A 12536-nucleotide genomic window follows, 5' to 3' on the forward strand; every position below is an offset into this window, starting at 1 on the left:
TACATTTGCCAAACCAACCCCAAGGACGAAGAAGGAAAAACCTTTTCTCAGCGTGAGCCAGCCAGAGAGAGATTTTGCAGCTCTTCCCCCAGCTTAGAGTCTTCTCGCCCGCTGTCCAGTGTCTCTGTCCCTTCAAAGCAGCCAGAATCACGGGGAATGTCTCCCTTTGGCTCTCCAGGGCCCCCCAAGCTTCCTCCTTCATCTTCAGCCTCACTGCTTGCTGGGGAGAGAGAAAGCAACTATTGTTACTGGAAAGCCCACCTGTAGGGAAATGGGAAGCTGTTGGACATGAGGCCAGATTATTTGGCCAGTGTTGTCTACCCTTGAATGCAGTAGCCTCCCATGATTTCAAGTAGAATGGGGTATCTTCTATTGTCTGCTACTTGACCCTTTTAACCGGAGATTGTAAGCTTTGAATCTAGGACCTTCTGCAGGCAAAGCAGGTGGTCTGCTAAAGAGTCTGTGAATGGGAAGGGAAAGAAACAAGCTTTTTAATAAAAGCACTTACTGTCATAATCAAGCAGGAGGTCCGCTGCTGTTAGCAGCTTGGCACGGTGTTGTGGGTCAGTTATATTCAGTTCATTCAGGTGGGTCTCTTGCAGCTCTTTGAAGTCCTCCAAGGTCTGGTAGCCATTCAGTAGCAATGTAGAAGCATACTCCTGATGAATGGGAAAGAGCATCAATGTGCTGGCTATGAGCAGCTAGCCAGGTTCAGTGACTGGGGGACTTCATGTGTAGACTCTGGTAGACTTACCTGACATTGGCCACAGCAGCATTCTGATCAGTGCTGGGCTGTGGTTGCTTCCATTTTAATTTCCCACAATGCCCCAGAAGTCCTGAGCATTGTGGGAAATTTATTGGTGGCTACCAGACCCAATCACCCACTGCTAAGGAAGCAAATTGTTTCTTCAAGTGGAGTCCAAAGCAAGGATCTAGCCCCTGACCCCAACAACTGCCCTAGGGTCCTACATGCTGATAAAAGATTTTGCTGAAGAAGTAAGTCTCATTGTAAACCCCCAAAGGGAGAAACAAGAGTAGAGGCTATAACAGTTCTGACAGAGGCCTCTGTGCAACAACATAAATAAGTGTTTTCTAGAGAGAGGGAGGATTTAAAAAGTGGGGAGTAGCAGCTTGGGGGAGAAATACACTACATCTGTGCAATAGATGCAATCAGAACAGATCTTCAGCAATGGAGCTCAAATGCTAGTTCTTGTGGAATTTTTGCCAATAAGTTTAGATCCTTCATTGCTGCACATTTGTACAAGCTGCAAGAGCTTTTATGCAGTGGCTATGATAGCTCTATATGGTTGAACTCAGGCTGCTAAAATTCAGGCTGGCCTATCATTCATTTACGGGGAATGAATTACGGCTGTATGTACATATGTGGACTATATGCTAGCCTGGGCTAGTTAATCGCATTTGTTCCTAGCCTCTCTGTACAGCAAAATGCCAGCAATGAGCTAGAGCTACATGCACCCTCCAAACATTCCTCAAAAACAACTCCACCAAGTCAAACCATTAGCCCATCCAATGTCTATCTAACTATAGTTTGCTAATTAGCCGTGAGGCCCAGAGTTTCAGACAGGTGTCATTTCTGAGCCATATTTGGAGATTCCAGAGACGGACCCCTAGATCTCCTCCATGCAAAATGTGTGCCCAGTCCCTGAACCACAAACCCAACCCCAAAAAGCCTTGCTGTTTTGCTCTGCTGGTAGGGCAACATCCTCACCTCAAGATTCATGCGTTCCAGCAGTTCATGCAAGGTCTTGGGTTTGGGCCTCTTGCTCCTGCTTCGCGAACTGCTCTTTGCAACTGGCGCGGGGTCATCTGGGATAATGTCCACATAGATGAACTTGAAGGAGCCCACTTTGTTGTTCAAAAGACCAGTCCAGGTACCTGCAGGTGCCTTTGCAATGATGTGGATGACATCTCCTTTCTACACCAAATGCAAAATCATTACATCTTTTAGCTGATATTACAGCACCACACAGCATGACTATTCAGTCCTACAGGAACACAGGTGCTGGTATCAGCCTGGTATCTCTCTACTTCCTCCCCACCCCCACCCCCGAACTGAGGATGTGGGGTTTCTGTGACCTTCAGGTATGGTTCAGTCAAGCTACTGCCTTCCAACAGAGGAGCCATCAGCCTAAATCTGTCTTATTTGAGATAGCTACCCTCTGAAAACTAGTCCCACTCTTCATGTTGATGGGGTGTTGCTAGCTGTACACAAGTAATAGTCACACATCTATTGCTGCACCCACTTTTTGCTTCTGGCCTTGCTCACCCCTGGTGTGCTGATCTTGGAAAGTTGCCTAAGGGAATGAGGCCCTTTGGCTGAAAAAAAGAGGCTTCTCACTTGCTGTTAGACTGAGTGCAGGGAAGACAGCCAGAACCAACACTTGAGAAATGACAAAGGTTTTTTATTATTATTTAATTTATCCCTCTCAGTTGTTAAAGTGCTCCAGTTTGTGGAGTTTGTGGTCCTGCAGGTGTTGCTGGACTATATTGTTCATCTCTGACCACTGGCCATGCTGGCTGCAGTGTTGGGACTTGGGAGTCCTACAACAGCTGGAGAGCCAACTCTTGCTACACAGTCCTAATCCTACAATGGGTCACCATTTTTCAGGATGATGCCACATTGGCCTGATCAATAACTTGGCATGAAATATTTCCTTTGTAGGCTGATGACGAAAGAGATCTCTCTGCTAGAACAGGTCTGACTTGCATGGGAAGATAAATGCCAAGTGTTGCATTGTTACCCACCTGAAGTTTCAGAGAGTCTTTATCATACGGGCTGGGGAGGAAGTCAGTGTGAACTTTGGCTTTTCCACAAAAAGGGCCAACGTAGGGTATGGGGCTGGCCTCGTCTCCCTTCTTGCTGCTGCTGCAGCTGCTTCCCATCAGTCTGGGATTGGACAATTCAGTCCCTGCAGGAGGAGAGGTTCAGATCAGAAGGAAGAAATTGTAGTGGGTGGATTTTGCTGGGGCTTAAAGTTTAGACACTGGACCTCTGGTAGGTTCAGTGAAATGGAGACAGAGTGATTGATGGATGTAAACTGTCTCCTCCCCTTTCAGCAGGGGGTGAGCTACTCAGGGTTTAGGAGATCTCGCCAAGCCACATCATTCAGTGTGTGCTGATATAAAGCTACCCTCCAGCTTGTGGTCTTTCTCCTGCTTCCTCCATCCAGAAAAAGAAATCCCTGCAAACAGAAAGCTAGTGTGCCAAGGAAAAAAAGTGATGTTCGAACCCTTCTCCATGATGCCTCGTTTCCTGTATGGAGGAAGCTTGGTGTTGGTGTTGCGGGGTTTTATTTGTACAGACAGGTGTCCTCTTATGAGAACTTCTGTCTGCAGTCCGAAGTGTTTATATAGCCCAGCCTCAGTGCTAAGCCTTCATGCTGGACTCACCATTTGGTGATTGAGAGCTGCTTGTCTCCTCACTTGATTCTGGAAAGACTGGGCCTTCGTCTTCAGTGGGGCTGCTGATGGGAGATGCAGCAGCCTCGTCTTCAGCCTCCCCCTGCATTAGGGCAATAAGGCACAATGAACACCCCTTTGTGCTTGAAGAAGAGACAGAAGGGCGGATTGACTTTGCTCGGGTCTAGTGTCCAGACCCTGTTTTCTTGCAGCATCCTGCTCGGTTCTGTTCTTCCCCCAACTACCAAAAGTCTTTCCCAGCTGGGCAACCCTTTAACGGAACATGTGCTTTGCATGCCCAGTGGTCCATCACTGAGCTATTAGGGCCCATATATTTTGGAATTACTGGTCGTATGTTCCTTCTCTCCCCACTCCCAAACCTTTAGAGGGTATCATGAATTATGTCACTCCCTTCAAAATATGGTATGTAAATCCTACATAAGTGTTCAGATGCCATGCTGCTGAGTCGGGACCTGGATTTCTCCCTTAAAGTCCTAAACATCATGGTTAGCTGTGGGTGCTTAACATGTCATTAGCAATCGTGTATCTGTTCTTACACATCTTACACACCCACACAGGGAAGGGCCAGAGCTCAGGGCAGAGCATCTGCTTTGCATATGTCCCAATTTGAATCCTTGGCATCTCCTTGTAGAGTTGGGAGAGAACCCCGTCTGAAACTCCAGAAAGCATTAACAAGTAGAGACAGTACCAAGCTAGCTGGACCTTAGGTCTCATTTTGTATAAGTCAGCTTCCTATCTGCAGCATTCTGGCCACTTCTTCCCCCTGCCCTGTGCTCCTGATAAGGGTTTCTCAAAAGTGGGTCTCCAACTGTTTTGGGACTACAACTCTCATCATCCCTAGCTGGCAGGATTAGTGGTCAGAGATGATGGGAATTGTAGTCCGAAAACAGCTGGAGATCCAAGTTTAGGAAACCCTGCTCTAGATGAATATCTCCTTGCCTAAGCTGCTATTAAGCTCAGAAGGAAAGTTCCTGCTGGTGCTTTCCTGATGGGCTAACAGCAGCTCATGGATCTCTGCACCTGTTATTAATTTTTAATTTTTTAAAAAACAAACAAACAGTGATTAATGATGCATTTAAATGTCATGTCTTGTTTGGTGCTTAGGCTTCAGTCTTATCAGGCTCTGGGCAAGTATTCAAAGAGTTATTATTATTAATAAAGTATTTATAAGCCACTTAGCATCCAAAAAAAATCGCAAAGCAGTGTAGAAAAGGATAAAAGGCACACGGTGCCAACCACTGAAATAAAACCTGTTCAAGCATCACAGTGGCCAAGTAAGAGACAATAAAATGCACAGCCAGCGAGCTACTCCATAAAGGGTTAGGTGAAACGAAAAGTCTTGAGCAGGTGCTGAAAGCATAAGGTTGTTGGCCCCTTGACCCAAGGTGTGCTAGGTGTCAAAGCATCACAGACCTTGGTGGTTTTGTTTCGCACAAGACACCAGACCCAGGCCTTGCTGCATGAATTGACACCACCAGGCAGCTGTACAAGGGGCTATTGCAGATCCCTAGAGCCTCTTCGCTGGTGTTGCTCTTCGTTTCTGTTGCTGCCTATTTACTTTCCCCTTGCAAGCATGAGGGCTGAGAAAAGAACAAGAAAAGAGCAAGCCTCTCCCTTTAGGCAATGACGCAGTTTAGGTCTAGTGGGAAAGGGAAGTCGGCTGGTCACACTGCCTCGTTTCTCACCTGCTCTGCGAGAGCTTTGGCAGCTGCTTTGCCAGTCTTCCTGTTCATGGTACGGGAGATGGCAGCTCTCCATCTCTTACCCAGCTTTGAGGTGCTGCTTCGGCCTGAGTCATCTGGGCTGGGCACAGAGTTTGTCTGACTGCCTTCGGGGACCTGTACAGAAGAGGAAAAGTATTGAGAGCAACCGGCCTGGAAAGGAGGAGGATGCTGGGTGTGGGATGGGGTGAATCAAACCTTCCATATGCCCCCAGCAACAGATATGAAGAGGCCTGCCTTTTCAGACAGGCTGAGCTATTTGGATAGCTGTCTACACACCCTTTCCCCACTGAATATGAGAGGGGAAAGTGCACGTAAATATATGTGCAGTTGCTGAACTGTAGCTATTGAGATGGGACAGAGATGGACAGAACAGTGTTTCAAACAGTGCAGGAACCACGGAAGAGGGGAAATAAGGACCAGGCGACATCCCTTGAAAGGGGCAGGAGCTCTAACATTGTAAATATAAAACAGAAATGGGGAACCCGTGGCCATTTGGATGTTGTTTGGGATGCAGCTCCTGCCATTCTTGACCAATGGCCATGTTGGCTGAGGCTGATGAGAGTCCCAACAGCTCTGGGATGTCACAGGTAGGAGAAGCTAACATGAGCTGCAGTACGAGAGGCAAATGTGATGCAGCTGATTCAGGGCTGCAGCAGCGGAAGCCCAAGGCAGGCAAGAGCAGGACTGACTGTAGACAGTGCGTGGGAACAGGTATGGTTCCAAGGCACATGAGACCACTCCTTGCTTCGCTGAAACTGGTGGTCAGCACCTGGAAGGTGATTGGTCGGAGCCATATAGATGTTGCCTGATAACGTAAAGGTAAAGGGACCCCTGACCATTGGGTCCAGTCGTGACCGACTCTGGGGTTGCAGCGCTCATCTCGCTTTATTGGCCGAGGGAGCTGGCGTACAGCTTCCGGGTCATGTGGCCAGCATGACTAAGCTGCTTCTGGTGAACCAGAGCAGCGCACAGAAGCGCCATTTACCTTCCCACTGGAGCGGTACCTATTTATCTACTTGCACTTTGACGTGCTTTCGAACTGCTAGGTTGGCAGGAGCAGGGACCGAGCAATGGGAGCTCACCCCATCACGGGGATTCGAACCGCCGACCTTCTGATCGGCATGTCCTAGGCTCTGTGGTTTAACCCACAGCACCACCCGCAGCACCATACATTTAAAACACACTTATATTGCTTTAACAGTCATGGCTTCCCCCAAAGAATTGTGATTTGTAGCTACAATTCCCAGCACGCTAAGCAAATCACATTGCGTAGATAGAAATCTTTGGAGAAAAGAATGTGACCATTCCATGATGGATAAAAGGTGGGATATTAGGGTAAGAAAATAAACAGATTAATATGTGAAGAAGCCTGGGCAGAGTCGGATGCTCTGTGATGAAGGTGATATGGTCAGAGTATTAGAGCCTAGAATCCCCATTCAGCACTGAAGCTCACCTTGGGACAGTCACTGTATCTCAGGGTTTTTGTGAGGATAAAACTGGGAGAACCACCTTGAGCTCCCTGGAGGAAAAGGTGTCCTAAAAATGTTATAGGTAAATAAATGGGGGTACTCACCTCCTCCTCTAGGTTGAATTCCTTCTCACTTGGTAGAGGGGAGCTGGGTTTGGATTTAGGAAAGTCCTTGAAGCTGCTGGATCGCTGCAGGGACAGCTGATAAGGGGAGCAAGAGGGTGCAGAATGTAAATATAGGAAAAAGCAGGGAGCACACATCGGGAAACGGGTGGAGGGGCATGTGAAGGCTCAGCCTCCTAGTCCTCATGTTGTAACTAATTCTGCAGCCAAATCCAAGCTGGTGTAACTGGAGAAAATAAAGATTCTTCCTGTTAACCCAACCTTTCATTTCATCATTCCTCTCTTACATCCACTGTGCAGTATTTTTAGATTTGAAAGCTCCGCGGGGCAGAGATCTGGCCTCTTATGAAGTGCCATGCGCACGGATGGAGGCACCCACGTCAGACTAGCTGGGACTGATGGGAATTGTAGTCCAAAATAGCTGGAGCGGGTACTAACTTGGCGATGGCTATACCTTAAACAACAACAACCTCTCCCACATCAAGCTCTGTTATTAATATGTTGGCTGGGGAGGGGGGGTAAATGGGGAACTGTGGGAAGGCGTGGCTCGGGAAGGAAGCAGGCCTTTTTAAGGAAGCATGAACTGTTGTTACGAGGGAAGTACTGTAGAAAGCTGCACGTCTACGCTCCTCGCCAGCTCACGATCTGACTGTACATTTTGGTAAGAGGAAAGAGCAAGTCGCTCCTGTCCTGCTCTCTCTCCAGTTAGTGTTAGCATCACTTGGAGTCCCCCGTCCTCTCATCTCGCAATATACAGTGGTACCTCAGGTTACATACGCTTCAGGTTACAGACTGCACTAACCCAGAAATAGTACCTCGGGTTAATAACTTTGCTTCAGGATGCGAACAGAAATCGTGTGGTAGCGGCGCGGCGGCAGCAGGAAGCCCCATTAGCTAAAGCAGTGCTTCAGGTTAAGAACAGTTTCAGGTTAAGAACGGAACTCCGGAACGAATTAAGTTCTTAACCAGAGGTACCACTGTACATGCATTGCATTAATACCTTGCTCTGGGTCTTGCCCGCCGTCAGAGACGGGAAACGGGTGCACGGACGAATCGCTGGCCTTAAGCCAACCTAGCCGTTCCCGCTTTCACATTTGGTGTGCATCTCTTTTTTTCTTTTTGTAAGGTCGCTACAAAAATCGCTACTCAGCGAATGAAGTGTGTGGGCTTGGCACCACCACCAACAGCAAGCACTCTCGAGCCTAAGCGCTAGAGCGGCAAAGGTGTGCGGGAGGTGGGGCTTAGTTTACGAACAGAGAAGCTGCCGAAGCCAGAGGACGGGTATTGCGTGCGTGTGTGTGTCCGCACGCGGTGGCGCATTTGAGGTCTGGAAATGCAAATGCTTGCAAAGCAGAGTTCACGCCTCGGTGCATAAGCAAAGCAGGAGGAAGGGGTGGATGTGGGGAGCTGGGAGCTGCTGGTAAGCCTACACAAGATACACACAATACGAAGCCCACGACTCCGCCCCGATGCAAAAGCTGCTCATCATCGCAGTGACCCCGCCCCCCCTGAGCAGGACTATCAGCCGGTCACACCAAAAACACACACAGTCAATTCTTTTGCGGTAGCCCTCCAGTCACACGTAGGAAGGCTCGCTTCAGCTCTTGTCGGAGTTGCAAGCTTGCAGCGCTGTGCAAAACTCGGAACTGATTTGCTCAGAGGGCCCCCCAGGTGGGGCGGCCGCAACGAAACCGTGCAATGACAGCTCTACTCGCGGTCTGTAGTTGAGTTGCAGCTTGAGATCTCACGGGCTGCAGCCCATTTCATCAAATGCATCCGAGAACAGATGCATCTGATGAGAGGTAGGTTGTTGCCTAGCAAAGCTCTGCCTCCCAGTAAGAAGCCGGAAAAGATATTCTATAGGGGGTGCAGTTCTGTGGGAATTTGAACCATAGTTTGGTTTTTGAAGAGAGAAATGAGGAAGTGAAAAAGGGGGGTGACAGGGGAAGATGGAGAGGTGAGGTGCATCCCCCAAAGAATGAGAGAGGAAGAAACTGGGGCAGTAGCATTTAATCCACTAATGAGTGAGATAAATGGGAAATAATATGCCCTGAAATCAATCAGGCTGCCGTTTGGAAAATATATAAAAGCTGCAGATGACAAACACCATCTTCCTTGTTTTAGGTCCAGGAGGAAAGCAGCTTTGAAGATGATGCAAGCTATGCAACACATGTGAATAGGCTAAAAATTGGGAGAAAGTCATAGCGCAGCCATAGGGTATTACATTTGCATACAGAGGGTCCCAGGTCCAATCCCTGGCATCTTCAAGTACAACCGGGAAAGATCCCTACTTAAAACCTTGGAGAGCTGCTATCTAGCCGGCGTAGACAATACTAAACTAGATGGAGCCAATAGTCAGCATGAATGCAGCTTCTTGTTCCTAAAACCGACTTATTGCTTCAAAAACATTTGCTTTTAATGTGTGCAAATTTAACAGACAGGTTAATGACCAATACTGTACTCATATTATAAATTCTTTAACATTTATTTAATAGGCCTAAGAAAGAGCACCCTCTGTCTGCAGAGAACAGAGTGAGTACTGAGCTCTGATCTTTCATGTTTCTATGGCTTGATCATTTCACTCCTCTTTTCTCCTGTGTTTCTGGGTTACAGATGAAGTCTTCCCTCCCCTTTGCCCTGGCATAAGTGCTGCACTGTTTATCAGCTGCTGTTTTCCGTGGTGTGGAAAATGTCCCTGATGGATTTCTGCCCATCATACCACTTAAACTAGAACAAGCTCAGAGTCAGAAAACAAACACACAAACACATCCACATATGCAGTACACAGACACTGCCTAACAAGGATGCCTGTTGAAGGAAACTGACACCCCCCCCCCCCCAAAGCAGGGATGGAAGGCTTGGATGGCCACAGTTTATCCACCACTGCCCATGAAGCAAGCTGGAGGACTCGTATCTAAAAAGCATCTGTCCTAGACAGTTTGGTGCACTGAATAGCTGCAGGGCTGTCAACTGTCCTGGAGAGTCCCTCTAGGATTGTGGCACTCAATTTCACTGGTGTGACAGCCTCACTCCAAGGAAACATTGCTGCCGAAAGAGACCACTTGAGTGGATTTTGCAGTTGCTGTGAACCTAGCTGGGTCCAGCTTTGCCTAACATAGCACAACCACAAAGGGACCTAAGACAGCTTCTAGAGCAGCAGGTGCCAAGCAGCATGGGGGAAAGGGGAACACAGAAGCTGCCATATTTTCAGAACCTTGCTACAGCTAGCTCAGTATTGTCTATGCTGGCTGGCAGTAGCCTTGCAGGGTCTCAGCTAAGAAGCTTTTACCAGCCTTACCTGGAGTTGCCAGGGATTGAACCCAAGACCTTCTACATGAAAAGCAAATGCTCTACCACTGAGCTACAGCAACCCTTGTACCAAAGCGTAGCCCCTAAGGCAGGGGTCAGCAAACTTTTTCAGCAGGGGGCCAGTCCACTGTCCCTCAGAGCTTGTGGGGGGCCGGCCAGACTATATTTTTTTGGAGGAAAGAACAAATTCCTATGCCCCACAAATAACCCAGAGATGCATTTTAAATAAAAGCACACATTCCACTTGTGTAAAAACACCAGGCAGGCCCCGCAAATAACCCAGAGATGCATTTTAAATAAAAGGACACATTCTACTAATGTAAAAACACGCTGATTCCCGGACCGTCCACGGGCCGGATTTAGAAGGTGATTGGCCCCTGTGCCTTAGTTTGCCTACCCATGCCCTAAGGAAATCCACAACCCCTAGCCTCTGGCTGGCAAACTATGCCCCCCCCCCCAAAGTCTTCTAAAAACAATAGGTACAAAGGACTAGCATGAAATGTAAGCAATTCAGGCCCTGGTGCTCTCCACAGCCTCATCCCATTGGTCAAGTGCTGCTGTTGTGCCTCTACTAGCAATCTGTTGGGCAAGAAGAGGCTCTGGGAAGAGGTGAGGACCTGGTGCTTGCCTCTCCAATCACTCACCTTCCTCTTCTGCACTGGGTCCTTCTCGCTGGCATTGGATGGCTTCCGGCGCAACATGGTGCTCTCTCTCCAGAGTACATTCAGTGACAGGCAGAGCAAGAAAGTAAGCCAGAGAGAAGCAGCAGGCTACGAGAAGCGACAGAGGCCAGGAAGTAGGCAGGAAATCACTGCATCACATGGGCTCCTTTCCCAGCAACAGGGCCTCAAGCAGCAGAAGTCAGGGGCCCAGCCCCACGCTTGCACATTTGCACAGGAAGGAAGTGGCGACTTACATGCACAGGCAGACTTCTCCACCCAAGACCAAGTGAGAGGTTGATGCCTGTCTTCTGGAAACGAGAGACTCAAAAGGGTGCCTCTCCCCCTGAAAACACAATAGTGGGGCCCTTGCTGTGGTGGTGTGGGTCTTTGGAGCACAGGGGTTGTTTGGAGAGCCAAAGGAAAGGATTATCTACGAACACTCCCATATTTATTTCCATTTTAGCCCACCTTTCCTCTAAGGCAGACAGGGGGAAACTTTGGCTCTCCAGATATTGCTGAATCACAACTTCCATCAGTTGCAGCACACATGCCCAATGGCCAGGGGTGATGGCAATTGCAGGCCAGCAACATCTGGAGATCCAATGGTCCCCTGCACCACCTGCTGTAAGGAATTTAGCAGGCGCTCCTCCCCATTTCATCTGCACAATAGCTGTGAGAGGTAGGATAGGCTCAGAGAGAGTGTCTAGCTGAAAGTCACCCAGTCAGCCTCCAAAGTCACATTACATCATGGGCTTTGTAGTTTTCTGAACAGCTTAAACAGGCCACCACAGTACAAGTGTGATGTGCTGAAGCCTAGTGAAATCAATGGGCTTAAGTGCACCTAACTTTGTAAGTTGGCCTGAGGCCTTGGTGGTTTCCTGTGCAGGATAGTGACAGATTGCTCACTGCACAAGCACTAAAAGCAACACAGCACTTCCTGGGTGAATACTGCAGTTGATTTCAGAAAGCCTCTGTATAATTTCAGAGCATGATTTCGCACTGACAGGATACTACATTTTGACACAAACTCCATTCTGTGCAGGCCTCCTTCCAGACAGACTTCTTGATGTGACTTCATGATGATTTGTGCCCACAATTCTATTAGGGTGGTCATGTGCAACAGCAATGGGTTTAGGGCACTGCAGGTTGCCCCCCCCCCCCCGCCGGGTGCTGAGCTAAGAGGGCACATCATCATACCTATATTTATGTGGGTACCTACTGAGAAGATCCTGAAAAAGGAAACTGTACCAAAATTAATTATTGTGAAAATAAGAAATCTGGGGTGGGGAGTGGGGGTGAGCCAAATTTTGTCCTCAGGGCACCATATTACCAAAGTCCACCCCTGTGTGCAATCTCACTTTTCACCTGAAAAAGTTTTTAGCTGATCAAACTGCTTCATTTCCAGTCAGTATATATCCCGTAGCTTAAAACTCGTAATTTTTAATGCCACAAATGGGATTTCATGGGCTACTTCTGTTGCACTATTGGTCCTCTGGACAGCAATAAGGTGGTAGCATTGAAGATGCATCACAGAGTAAACTAAAGCAGAATAAATACTAGTGCACTAGTGCATGATTATTGTGCCAATAACTTGTTGCAGAATACACCCAGAATAAAATAATAGTCTGGTAGCAATATTGGCCAGCATAGTAGGAGCTGCTGAATTTTTCAGCTTTCGAATTCAGCAAATGAGAGGTGCTAAAAGGTTGTAACATGACTTGGGAATTCAAAAGATACTTTGGTTATATTAAAGTAATTTAGTTTTGCTTGGTAAGTGAATTGTTAAATTGCATAGAACTCATTAAAAAT

At 47.9% G+C, this 12536-nt stretch overlaps 1 protein-coding gene across 1 annotated transcript in view; it reads right to left on the reverse strand.

The window, feature by feature from the left end:
* The window catches only part of SASH3 (SAM and SH3 domain containing 3), a 16906-nt gene extending 6001 nt beyond the window's left edge, over positions 1-10905 (reverse strand). Inside the window, exons 1-8 of the mRNA XM_083596072.1 lie at positions 10710-10905; positions 6739-6834; positions 5127-5279; positions 3412-3523; positions 2767-2930; positions 1730-1936; positions 509-659; positions 42-220 (exon numbers count right to left, since the gene is read on the reverse strand). Coding sequence (XP_083452198.1) covers positions 48-220; positions 509-659; positions 1730-1936; positions 2767-2930; positions 3412-3523; positions 5127-5279; positions 6739-6834; positions 10710-10766 — 1113 coding nt within the window. The 5' untranslated portion in view covers positions 10767-10905 and the 3' untranslated portion in view covers positions 42-47. The remainder of the gene's footprint in view (positions 1-41; positions 221-508; positions 660-1729; positions 1937-2766; positions 2931-3411; positions 3524-5126; positions 5280-6738; positions 6835-10709) is intronic.
* Positions 10906-12536: the final 1631 nt, after the last annotated feature.

The sequence above is a fragment of the Podarcis filfolensis genome (assembly GCF_964270895.1).
Source record: "Podarcis filfolensis genome assembly, chromosome: Z".
NCBI classification, from domain to species: domain Eukaryota; kingdom Metazoa; phylum Chordata; class Lepidosauria; order Squamata; family Lacertidae; genus Podarcis; species Podarcis filfolensis.